General features: G+C 34.2%; 1 protein-coding gene across 1 annotated transcript in view; it reads right to left on the bottom strand.

The window, feature by feature from the left end:
* Positions 1–13,950, bottom strand: part of THSD7A (thrombospondin type 1 domain containing 7A) — a 415,402-nt gene that overhangs the window by 75,818 nt on the left and 325,634 nt on the right. The window contains exons 8-9 of the mRNA XM_012757099.3: positions 13,041–13,275; positions 8,678–8,793 (exon numbers count right to left, since the gene is read on the bottom strand). Coding sequence (XP_012612553.2) covers positions 8,678–8,793; positions 13,041–13,275 — 351 coding nt within the window. The remainder of the gene's footprint in view (positions 1–8,677; positions 8,794–13,040; positions 13,276–13,950) is intronic.

Here is a 13,950-nt window from a genome sequence, read left to right as displayed (position 1 = left end):
TTTTAAAAAAGCAGTGAAAATACCAATAGCTTCTGTAAGCAAATAACTCCAAATTATGTTAAAAATGGGAAAAAAATTAAGATTTAACTGCAATGAAGACATCAATTTGACAGTAATACTGATACAAGGATGTTCAAAATTTTTTAGTATCAAAAGCAGATAATGCATGAAACTTGCTAACTCTTAATATATTTTAACTTATAAACATCCTTACTTTAAGGATGAATGGCTGCATGGCACAGGGTTCACTTATAAAAGAATTCCCTAAAGAATTACACTAACAGAGTTCTCCTGATGCATTTACATCCTTTTGCAAGATCCTTAAATATCTGATACACAGACTACAGGAACAGAAAAAATTTAAAGGGTCAGCAGACCCTGACAATTAAGGTTTAATCAGAAATGAAATGAAACCTTTTTAAAGATACTGCAGTAGTGGGGAAAAAATATGATTTGACAATTATAATGTTTCCACAAAGAAACATCCTTTCTCATGAAGTCAGGGCATCCTGACCGGGCATCCTCAGCATGGTGTGGGCAACTGACTCCCAGCCATGTTTAGAGAGGATTCCTGTATTAGATGGGAGAATGGATGAGATTAGTGATTCCTAAATGTTTGACTTCATAGGAGAATCTTTTACAGCAACAGAAGTCTGGGCCTATAGCTAGAACTACTGAATCAGCATCTTTGGGAGTTGGGTTTTGGAATCTGATGTTTTAAAAAGCTTGCTAGGTAATTGGGATGAAGAGCCAGATTTGAGATCTACTGGAATACCTGAACTTGTATGTCCCATTGTAATTTATGATTCTGGATTCACATGTAACTTGTTAGGATTATTCCCATCACAGGGGGAAACCTGTGCTATTAATGATTGCATAACTATTTTAATGAATAACTGGAATACCACAGGTAATGGAATAGGGAATTGGGGGCTGGAAGTATTGGGCAGCAGAGAATTAAAGTATTTGATAACATTATAATAGATTTTTTAGTGTAACAATAGTAGCTTGAATGCCAGCTGAAACTTATACATATCAAATATGATTAATCTAGGTAAGATCTAAGAATTGTCAATAGGACTTTAATAAATTGCTAATGCAGTCTCCACTCATTATGCTGTCCAAACGACCCCTGTTTTAAGGCCCAGGTGATAAATTCCTCTAATAATTCAGAGCTAGGAAAAATTTTGTTTCCCTGGACAATCTGCGAAGAATCCATTGTGCTTCTATTTTTTGCTTTGGTCACCAGAATCTCAGAGCTAATTTTCTTCTCAATTGCAGGAGCTTACCTTAACTGATTTTCTAGTATAATTTTTCTCCTCTTCTTCCCTTCATTGCCTCCCCCATTCACTATGGGAATCTATACTTCTTTTGCAATTTCTATTATTTTTTTATGTTTATGATCTGTCTTTAATCTTTTTTTAAAAAAGCATAAAAACTAAATGACCATTCTTATCATTTTTTTTAGCACTGGGGGAAAGAGAGAGGTTTTTGTGTGTTTGTTTTTTAACAGGGAGAAAAGGGAAAATAGGTCTTTGTTCCCCAGGTGGTCAAAATTCTTAGAGGCAATTATTCTCCAACCTGCAGTTAGAAAATAGATACGGATTGAGACCAAGGGATCTGGGGACTGGGGTAGGGGTGGGAGAGAAGAATGAGTCCAGCATCCATGGCACTTAATAGACTGAAGCTCCTAGTCATTAACTATCTAGATGTCACCTGGTGCATAGCCAGAGCTGTTCCAATTTGGGAAGCAAACGTTAGTGCTTCAATTCTGTTTATTGACTTGAAAGAAAGAATGTCAATTAAAGTACAACTCTGAACCATTCTTCTAGTGCCTTCTCATCACAAATTTCACAAGTTTGTACTCGATATGTAACACTATGATGACTCTTCACTTCCTTAATTGATTTCACAATGGCAATCCATTTATTCTTATAAAAAGTTCAAATTCCTTAACCTTGTGCAGTTCACAGGATAGAGATTGTGACCTGATTAAAGTGAAACTCTTCAAAGCCATAATACCTAGAGAAGAAGTTTAATGGGGTTACACAGGGAGTGTCATGACATTCATGTTTTTACCCACTGGGAGGTCTACTTCTTCTCAGTTCACAGGTGAAAAATTGCTTGTGCACTCAAAGTAACAGCTCCGTAGAACTCAGCCAGGTTATCGAGCCCTCATATCAGAGCACAGACAAAGGGAGAGCTACAGCACACATTAAAAAAGAAAAATGGAAAGTGTCTCACTAATAACTTGAGCTGGCAAACTTGGAATTTTACACCTCTCATACTTCCCTGTATGTATTTATACCCAATTTATTATATGCAGTATTATACGTGTAGTCTTTCTATTCATCTTTGTGCTTTAGTACCTAGAACAATAGTCACATATAGTAAGTGCTTAATAAATATTTGCTGAATGAGTAAACACATTTATTTCACATATTCTCTCCTGGATTATTAGTTATCATCTGCTATTCTTTCTTGCCATTCCCTGATAGTACTAAACACATACGTATTAAGTCTGTGCATTGAGGATTAATAAAAAATAAGCTATTATTTTTCTTGTTGGAAATAACGAGCATTGGAAAAATAAAGGCATCTGCCTGTGGTGAAAATGCCTATCTAGAATAGGAATAGATAAAAGAGATTACATATTCAGAAAATAATTATGTGATCATGGGGCACACAGATTCAGCTAGTACATAATCTCTCACGAAGTTACAGCATTTTTCAGATATCTTAAGATATTCGAGATGGATTTTACCAAAAAAATTACTTGATGGAAGAATTTAAAAGGCATGCAAAATTGATTTGCGAAGCTGGGAGTTGGGTGGATGGTAGGTTAGAACAGCAGAGTGATAGGAAATTGAAAGGGAAATGTTTCATGTAAGAGGTAAAATGTAAAGATAGCTTTCAGCTCTTTGGGGATAATTCTAGTGATTCAGGACAGGAGGGTAGAATAGATGCCTCTGCAATATCCCTTCTAGCTCTCAAGGCAATAAATTCAGTAAGAAAAAAAAAACAAACAATTTGAGCAAATATATTATTTGAACAACCAAATATATTATTTGATCAAAAGTGTTGATTTTTAAGAAGAGTTACAAATAATTTATGAAAATTTGGAAAGAAAAAAGTTAACAAGTACATTGAGTGGAGGGTTAAACTACATTCCACTCAATACTTATCTTTAATAGCATCGATTTTTCAAGGCCTATCTTGGGAGAGGGCATCGTAACTTTTTAAAAAGCTCTTTTAGTTCTTTCTGGAATCCTAAACTATTCTGTTCCATTTTCTGCAATATTATAGTGTAATTTTACCTCTTTAAGTGATTTTAAAAAGAAAGGAAGCTCCACATTTTAATGAGTTCAAAACCCTTATAAAATATATGCTTTACCTGAAGAATTAAATGAAAAAGCATCACTCCGTCTTTGAATTAATTTTCTGTTGCAAATTACCTCTCCTTGAACATTTAACTTTGTTTAGCATTTTTTAATTTTGGTAGGAAGTTAGTGTAATTTCAGTGATGCTTGGATAATTCCCATCTCTTGCCAAATAATGAAGAAAAAAAATAAACTAACCTCATGTCATTGCTTTATGTTCCTCACAACAAACTGCTGGCTTTCTATAACACCATTGTCTCCTTATTCTCTCAGTCTACAGGCAAAACAGAAAAGGCTTCTTCGGGAGCACAAAGCATCTTGGCACTGTTATCCAACAACAACCCCTTCTATCACTCCCCAGTCTTTTTTAAAATATCTTCAATACACAATTACAGTTATTCTTTTAAAATGAGTGCCTAGGTTTAGGGTTTCTAAAAACTTTTTGTTCTAGAAGACTCAACATAGAGCTGTCAAATAAAACAGGCAGGGCTGATCTTCTGTTCCCAATGACATGACCTGCACTCAGTGAAACATCAACCTGCCTCTCAGAGAGCCTCTTGCTTCCAAGAGAGCCAATTCCAGAGTCTACATTCTCATACTTCTGGGCCACTGCTACCCCAGGAGCTCCAGGGGAGAAGAGTCTCCCAGTGGCACCATGCATTTTAGCTTATAGCAGTTTCCAACCTAAGGGACCAATCCAACTAAATCTATTACACCCCACATGCCTGTCACTCCCCACAAGAAATGAGCCCTCCCCAACTGCAGACCTTCCATCATCACCTGTGCCCATGGCACTATCTAACACGCATTACCAGATTCAATTTCTCATTCCTCTTCCGCCTCTAACCCTTCCCCATGGCACCCATTGGAACACACAGTCTCTCATCTTTAATCTCTTCTTGGAAAGTTTCCTTCACATTTCAGCGGAAGCTGGCTCCATCTAGCTATTTCCTAATCTTTCCTCCTCCCTCCACCTTTAAAAATCTCCACGTCTTCTTAGCTCCTGTCACCAACTTTACCATCAGTTACCTACCTTGTAGCACTCATCTAGAAACACTTCATTCAGAAGTGACTTTAGAACATCCTTCACTGTGATTCTTTCTCTTCTTACCCCTGCTACCACTTTGGTGGCTTTGATAACCACATGGTCATTCCATACATGGCACTGGACTCTGGAAGCAACTATGCGCACCACTCTACCACCAATATCTCCTGGATGCTGAATTATTGTATCTCCTTCTGTCCAGTGACCTTTACTTTTATCTCGTATCAGTTACTCTCTCATCAGATCATCTTTTGATCTTATCACGATTGGTAACTGTATAACTGATTGTCATACATCTTACTTTCTAACCATTACTGCTAACCTTGCAGTTTATCTATTTTAGTTGTAATTTTACTAATGAGGAGTACTCTAGTGACTCAACTGAGACTGCCTGGTACTTTTCCTATCACTTTCTCACTGTCTATCATCCTCTTCATGATCTTATTTCCATCAAGCCCAAGTTAGAGTCTATAATCCATTATTATTATGAGTACTTCCTTGCTAACACTCTTGGCTCCCTGTCTGCCTGTATCTTTTTCATGTTCTCCTAGAAAAGCCCCAACCCTAACCAAAACCAATTATTTTCCTACACTTTTTCTGCACTGGGGCAGCTAACCATGGCTGGAGAAACATTGGCAACTCTGGCAACAGAACAATCTCTTCTTAAATACATAACTAAATGTATTAGTTAATGACACTAAATGTATTAGTTAATGACACTCACTAATTTACCCAATACTTACTAATTGACACTTACTAATTTACTCAATTAGAAATCTCTAAAATTATATTATATCTTTTCTTTCCTTAATTCTCCTCCACCTTCCCCCTACCCTCATGTTCAGTGGTTAATCTTCTTTTTCACTCATTAAGAGATTACAACAACCATTAAATGCCTATCTCAACTCACTAGAATGTAAGCTTTCTGAGAGTGAAACCATTAGTTTCTTTGTTTACTGCAAATTCCTAACATTTAGAATTCTGCCTGGCACATTATAGTTACTTGAAAAATCATAGTAGAATTAAAAAAAAAAAAAGAATGATTGCTTAAACTAATACTATTGATGTTTAATGATACAATGAAGCATTTGAAAATAATTAGTAATTTGATTAGCAAAACCCCAATAAATAATGATCAGTTAGGATGTAATATTAGTATATTTTCTTTTATCATGATCACAATGCTTTTTCCACATGGATATGTAATTAAACTTCTCAGAAGTACTGCTTTCAATATGCCAAACTAAAACATTTACCAAATACTGACCATATGTAGGGGGCTGTGCCTTTCCTATAGGAACTTATAATCGCTATGAACTGGACATCAAAGGTTGTATCACTTAGATAATGGTTCACAAAGCATAGAGCACTTTACCATATACCATCTCATTTGAACCATGAAACGACTCATAGATGTTACAAGCAAGGCTTGAAGAACTTAGATATTTTGCCTAAGGTCAACTGGCTTCTAAGTGGCCAAGGCCAGTGTCCAGACCAGATCTACTGATTCAGAGTCCACTCAATCCATTATAGCATGAAACTCACTACTCGTTCCTATATCCAAAAACTAAAAGTATGTCCTGTTATATATCAAAGTAAGTCCAATCTGCTCTTCTTATAACCTGCATCCATTCTCCTTTTCAACTTTACATCTCCACTTTCCTACACACACCATGGGCTCCAGTGGGCTGGTCTTTTCCAAATTTATAATTTTCCCATGGTTATCTAAGGCTTTCCTGTTCTCTATGATCCTCACTTGGGATTCTTTTATGAGCTCCATCTTTCAAAAAGATATCTTTTACCTCCTTTTAAATAAGACTGTGTTTTCTCCTAAGACTGTCAGTATGCTAGTTATATAAAGGAATCAATAAATAATTCATTAAGTATTTATGCATATATGCACGTGTGAGTATTAATTTAGTTAACACACGCGTAGCATTCTCGATCTATTTATTCCCTCACCTCTCTGCTAAAAAGTTTTAAAAAGTGTATTATGTTTTTCACATAATTTCTTTATTTCATAAATGATCAAATAGATAAGAGTAAATCATTTTCATAGTATCATAAAAATCACAAATTTAAAAATTAATTTATTTGGTTTTCAAATATGGTATTTTTATGAGTAAGAAAACTCTATTTTTTATTTTCTTTTCCAGACCCATACAACACAGAACACAATCACAAATGCATTTTCAAGAACTTCCAGGCCAGGCGCGGTGGCTCACGCGCGCTCTCTGGGAGGCCGAGGCGGGCGGATTGCTCGAGGTCAGGAGTTCAAAACCAGCCTGAGCAAGAGCGAGACCCCGTCTCTACTATAAATACAAAGAAATTAATTGGCCAACTGATATATATATAAAAAATTAGCCGGGCATCGTGGCACATGCCTGTAGTCCCAGCTACTCGGGAGGCTGAGGCAGGATCGCTTGAGCCCAGGAGTTTGAAGTTGCTGTGAACTAGGCTGACGCCACGGCACTCACTCTAGCCTGGACAACAAAGCGAGACTTTGTCTCAAAAAAAAAAAAAAAGAACTTCCAGAGGAAAATTCATAGACTATTGAGATCATTCCTAGTTTTTGGATACATTCTAATATCCCAAATTATTTTCAAATAAATGTCTAACGAAATGAGAACAATTCTGAGTCCTCATTTTTATGAGTAACTAACTATTCTAGGATTAATTTAATACAATCTATTCTGTTATTTTTTAACTTTATTTCTTGGAAATACTTTAAACCAAGTCAACTTTTATTTTAAAGTACTTTACACAATACAAGGAAATATCCAACATAAGGAAAAGGCAAAGACTTCCTACTTTCAAAAAATTCACTTAAGATTTATGTTAAATTATTAACAATTTGGTTATAAATGTAACTGCATTTATTAGTAAATGACCTTATCTCATACTAACACAAAAGATCAAATATAAGAACATCAAGGATAAAATTTGCAAGTGTATTCATTCCATGTAATAAACCTTTTTAACTGAAGTAATGAATAACCAACCATTACCACAGAAATATTAACCTATAAGAAAGTATAATTCTATTGCCAATTCTATCCCTGTGGTGAAACCAAGGGATATTGTATATTATTTAGCTTTTAAGAAAATAAAGGAATAAAGGAAAAAAATCAGTATAAAAATGTCAGACAATGCCATTGCATAGTAAGATTATGCCATTAACATTTTTTAACAAGTTAATTCTTATAACTCTGTTTTTTCCTTAAAAACTATTTAAATGCCTTAAAAGATTTTTAAAACAAAAATTTCTATTATTGATCATTTTTATTTGCTATGTCAAGAGTATTCCATAGGAAAAGCATAAGAAAAAACTCACATTTCAAATATATAAAATGACAATCACACCGTAAAAAAAAATCCATTGTTAAATTTATACTATCTAAAGGATTTAAATAAATCTGAGCAATTTAAAATAATCGTTTGTTAAACTAAAAGCTGATTCTTAATTGAATCTCTCTAGTGAAAGTCAAGAGCATATATAAAATAAGCACAAAGGAAATTCAAGAGAAATTATCTCTATTTGTTAGGAGAGTAAAATAAGAAACAGGAGACAGTGGCATTTGTGGCAGAGAAAATGTGTTCAGTTTACTGTGTAAGCCACCTGGAGAATGTTAATACCTTTCCCAGCAGCAATAAGGAAAGATCCTGTCCTGGGGGGTAGAGGAAAAATGATCTAAGTATCTGGTTTGATACTAAGGAGTCTTTGTAAGTAATAAAAACAAAACTAAACCAAACTGGGAACAAATACTTATCTTGTAAATGCTTCATGACATATTACATGCTGACAGGGAAACAATTTGTCATTTCTCTCTTTCTTTTATTCCTGTCTTTGGAGCTACATATGGTCCCATGCTATATCTTGCCATTAAGTAGGCTGGAAGCCACGTGTATTGATGAGTACTGTTTATTCTTTTTAAAACACATAAGACCACTGTACTTCTTTTTAGAATTAATGTAAAAGTAAACATTATTAATATAATAAAGTCTAGAATCCTATCACTTTAATCTGTGTCATAAAATTTCAAGTCAGTCTTTTGTTTGAAACGAATTTGTTTGATATTCTAAAGCTATGTTATTTTCTAGAGGGAAACAAAAAAATTTTATGGCATGCATGCCAAACCAGGATCACACAGCCCCGCGCAAGACTCACAAACATCACTCAGCCAGAAAATCTCGAAAGCCCCATTGAGTAGGTTTTCTAGGTGAATAGCCTACAGAACTCTGCAGACCATACCTTCCTTACACGAGGAGGGGCATGGCGTCCAGTCACTATATGGGGTCACGATACAGTCCTTCTTACAAGGAAGCAGGCAAGGCCTCACTGTCTCAGGCCGAAGGCTCTCAGGACACCTAGAAAAAGCAAAGGGAAATGATTAGGCTTCTCTAGTAAGCCAGAGAACCAGGTAATTTAACTTCTTTAGGATTTTCATTGCTAAAATTGCAAAAGTAGTCACCAATCTGTATTATTTAACTTCCAGCAGCCTTTTTACTTTTGACAACAACTACACAACTAAATGAATTCTTTCAAGCTGAACCTCAATAAAGCTTCCCAAGGCGGGATGTGCAGATTTACTAATAGCAATTATGCTATCTAGAACAATATATGTCAATTATATCTTATCATCCTATAATAATATCTACATTAATAAATATTCATTTAAGGATCCAATTCTATATCTTTGTATAACTAAATAGGGCTTTTTGCCTACTATAAGTTTCCAGGTTATTCTACACTCTTTATTTTTACAAAACATGTATAGCATAAAATAAATTGTAATGGAGTATATTCTTTACACAGTACATGCTCTAAACCAATGTTGTATTAATAGCTGTATATTTAATAATAAGGAGAAGTATATAAGTATTGCTAGAAGTATATAAACTATTATGATAAGCAGTTTTTGTTTTATTCTTGGCTTCACTTAATGTATCTATTCTTATTTTTCCTTCCATTTTATCCCTAATTTTAAATTATGGGACTTAAAATATTTTTTATATTTTTATAAGCTATAATATCTTTTTTGGAGCAAAAAGAGTGAATATAAATAAAATAAACATAGTCACTCAATAATCTAAAGAAAAACAAAATACTGTATGCTTGACATAAATTATAGTAACATTAACTAAATTATTGTTTAAAAAAGGTAGCAAAAATATGTTATTATTAGGAAGGCAAGAGAAAGATAAGAATGACAAAACACTGAAATGTCTTACTTTATATAAGGTTTTCACTTCCTAAGAGATAATAGGAAGCTTATCTATAGGTTTTAAATATACTGTCTTGTTCAAAATATATGTATTATATGATTTTTAAATTTCCCAATTTTTCTCTGCATTTTCATGGTCTAATACTACTATTGTAAGTGGTCAAATGTTGGTCATGGTCATTAACATTAGAAAAATATGTATATTAGAAAAATAAAATAATAATAACATAATTCATATAATTCAAAGTAACCATTCTGATTTCTAAGCAATTCTCTTTTGAGGTCATATAAATCCCTGCCAAGTAAATTAACAAGCACTGAAGAAATAATTCAAACAACCAGTATAACTCTTGCTGGAATAAATTGGCAAATCAGTGGGAAATATAATTTAAAAATACTCCATAAAGGAAAAGCCAAATTTTATGTAGTTCAAGATAAATTGTCTTTTATCAAGTAAGTTAATTATGTTTTCAGAATTGAACTATGAGTGAAAAAAAATCAACACCATTAGTCTATTTTCCTGTAATTTCTTTATCGCATGTTGCTGACACTTCATTTTTGCTATATCTTGTATTATTATAGTTCTCTATGTGTCATTTCTCATACATAAATATTATGCTGTATTCAATTATATAGATACATGCTCTCCTCTCTCACTTTAAAATATAAGGTTTTGTTTGGAAGTAAGTGAATTCTAAAAGTATATAGGATTCAATGTTTCAAAAATAAATAATCTCCCTGGTTTACTTTGAGGATAAACTTGGATTTCCTAATTGCTAACACTATTCAAAGTTATGAACAACAAAGAAATTTAGATGTGAATCACATAAGTAAATGTATTGTTATAATTTAGATCGTAAATCACTAGAATTACAATTTATTCTCCATTTTTAACCAGGAGCTATTTATACGACAAAGCCCCACACATAATCCAGTTAATTCTTTTGGAGCTATGGAATTATTGGTCAGTAATTATTATTGGCAGCATTTCTTTTCATTGAGGCAGTTTTACAACTTTAACAACTTTAACTACATGCTCTTCAAATATTAGCCCTGAATAAATCAATGGAATTTACAATGTTATCATTGACAACCTCCAAATATTCTGTTTTAGTTTAGAAATAGCCACAGCAAGATACTTAGCTAACTGTGGAGAACAAAATTACTAAGAACAAAGTCGTTAAATGAACACACAAAGATAAATTACACAGCCTAGATTACATCCAATAAAATGAATTCAGACTTCCTTTGGCAAGGCAATTGGCTCAGTCAACATGCTGCTTTTCTCCTTTGTGTTGTTTGTATTTAGTGTTTGTGGTTTAAATCAAGGAATTGATTTTCCCCCAAATCTTATTCAAGGTCAAATTAAACAGATGTGATAGGAGTTGAAGTTTGTTACTGGGAGAATAGATAAGATCAATAACATTGATTTTACCATTGCACAGTAATCTGTTTTATTAAGAGAAGTTTAAAACAAGTTTTCTATTTGCATTTTTGTTTCAAATGCCTAGTACTAGAAAGTATTCACTGAACTTAACCTAGCATTAAGTCAGAGGAGCAATGATATTTTCTTTTGAATTCACAGTATTTGCTTTGTTTTCCAGAATTTTAAGGGCAAAGTAAATCCATTTGATTTAACAAATCTATAGATGTATCCAGGTCATTGAATAAAAGCTGCAAGCATATAGCAAATTTTCAGTGGATTATTGTGGTGATCTGACATGGGGCTTCAGGATATTCATCCGATTGAATGATTTAGTGATGTTAATCCAGCAGGCTTTTTCACACATAGCTTTGTACATATGTACATCCAGTACTCAGCAAAAATATTTCGCAGTTTGTGTGAGGGAAATGTCAACAGTAACATTTGAAAGGTGATTAACTGTACAACAGGAACACAGTGAGTTTACTTGTAGAAGTTCATTCAGCACAGTAACACTCTTCATGTGCCTCTGCAGTGAGTATTTGTTTCTACCTCTGTTCTTGCTCTAGCAAGACTCAGAATCCTCCAGGACTTGGGACTTCTGTACCTGCTGCTACCACCATTGAATTTTAACACTCTGTACTTTATTTTCCTGAGTTAGACTCATAAAAATCTTAGCATAATTTCTATTAAAATATTGGTTTGGGGCTACCTATTAAGCATGTGAAATAGTCTCTCAATTTTTTCAAATCTCTTTTGGCATATATTCTCCAATACATTTTCTCATTTCAAAAGATATAAACAAATAAAATATGAAGCAAAATATCCCTACTGTCTGGAACCCTGGCCAGGTAAAAATAACTCATAATGGGATTCTTATTTATCTCCCAGGAGTTTTCCATAATAATTTCTAACATTTATTGAGTGTTTAGATTAGTATTATTTTTTTCAGTAAATCCTTGCAACAGACTGAAAACTGAAGCCACAATTAGTAAGGCAGGAGGTTTAAGATGACACACAATATTTAACCACTTGGGTGAATATTTAGAAAATAGAAGGCCACTTTTACATCCATGCAAAATTGACTGGTTTTATTTTTCTTGCTTCACATGGTTAAGATGATTTGAATTTTTTTTTTTTAAAAATTATGCTAACATTTCAAAAGATAAAGAGGTTTTACTCTCTCCAAGAAACTTTTTTTAGAGTTGAGTTATTAATTTTCTTTAATAATTGATTAGCCCAGATTACTTATTTTGTTTCTTGTTTTGTTTCATTATTTGTTTTGTTTCTATTTCTCACAGGACACATATAATACACCAACTCTCAGGTTTTTTGTCCTTCCCTGTAGCAAATTGTGTTTGCCTTGTTATTACAGTACTCATTCCCACCATAAGAAACTGATAGTTTTTCTACTTATCATAACACGTACCCTATCCCAAGGCTCTCTCTTGGAAGTAAATGGCTTATTCATTTAACCATGGAAAGATATAATGTTTGGCCTCGGTATTTTTGATATAGTATTTTCTAGGGGAAATGAAAGACAGATCATAGAAGGCTACTACCCAATTAAACTAGATTGGCAGCCTCTGTAGCCTACGGGTATATAGGAGGTCATGGGTGACCTACAATGCTAGGACGTGGTATACTGTCATTATTGATCAGCCAGGCCTAGAGCGAGCACTTCTTTCATTGCCTCACTAGCTTAATAAAAGCAGAAAGCTCTATACTATAAAACAGAAAGTAGGTACTAGATAGAAAGATTTCTACAGAATTTATGGAGCCCAGGTACAAGACTCTAAAGCAGTTATAGCTTTATCAGCAGCTGACACTCAAAACAAACAAATCTTACTCTTGAGGACAGATATGACAAGCATCCAAATGCTCCATTTCATGAAGCAAGTGAAGCTTGAGCCAATCCTCTGCATGGTTGCCCACAGGATTTACTGTCGTCATTTGAAAGCCCTTACTTTTTGGGTCCCACTTGGCCCACATTGACTCGCACACAGATGACTTTTCTCGTCTGCATGCCGATGGAGCAGGAGGCCTCCCCATTCCAAGTTGTAGTTGTGTTGAAGGACGACACGGAGGTGTCCTCAATACACTGGCCCCAGGGACCAGTTTGCCAGTGGTACACAGTACAAGGATGCTCATTACAGCTGCGCACCTCCTGCAAAGCACTGCTATTTGGACAGCGAACTCCGCCTACAAAAATGGACAATGATAGCAGATTAGATATGGTACCAACAGCACCTTACCATTCTCTGTTCCTTGGAATTAGCATTCCTAACGACAATAATACCTGCCACTGATTTAGCACATAGCCTGTGACCAGCACACTGTTAGGGAAAGCAAATTATATGTTAACCTTACCTCATTTGGCATGGTGTGGCTTAGAATAAAAACTATGTGGTATACATAATATTTGTATTAGGGGACAAAGGAAGATCTTAAAGAAAGAGACCATTGTTCTCCAGAGAAGTTGAAAATAAGGTACAACTAAAGCCCATGTGCTTGTTAACTAGGAGAAACATGGATATTGAGACTCTGTGGATGGAGAAAAGCAAGTGTGTTTTCAAATGTTATTCCCCAAATTGAAAGTTTTAATTGTAGGTTTTAAAATGCTGCTTATTTTAATGTATTATGTTTTAGGGTGATTAGAAACAGGGTTATTAACATTGAATGATACTTTATGATTTTCCAGAGCACCACCAGAAAAACCATCGAGTAATGATATTTTCATATTTCTTCAAACATAAGATATATTGCCTGTGCAGTGTACCATCATTTAATGTGTCCCAAAGAAAAAGAAATGCTACAAATTAAACTATGATACAATGCTTTCTGTTCAACTCTAATTTTTGTTGTATGCTTATTGAA

This window comes from Microcebus murinus, chromosome 9 (genome assembly GCF_040939455.1).
Source record: "Microcebus murinus isolate Inina chromosome 9, M.murinus_Inina_mat1.0, whole genome shotgun sequence".
NCBI lineage: Eukaryota > Metazoa > Chordata > Mammalia > Primates > Cheirogaleidae > Microcebus > Microcebus murinus.
Note: the sequence above shows the minus strand (reverse complement) of the source record. Positions and strands in the feature narration are given on the sequence as shown.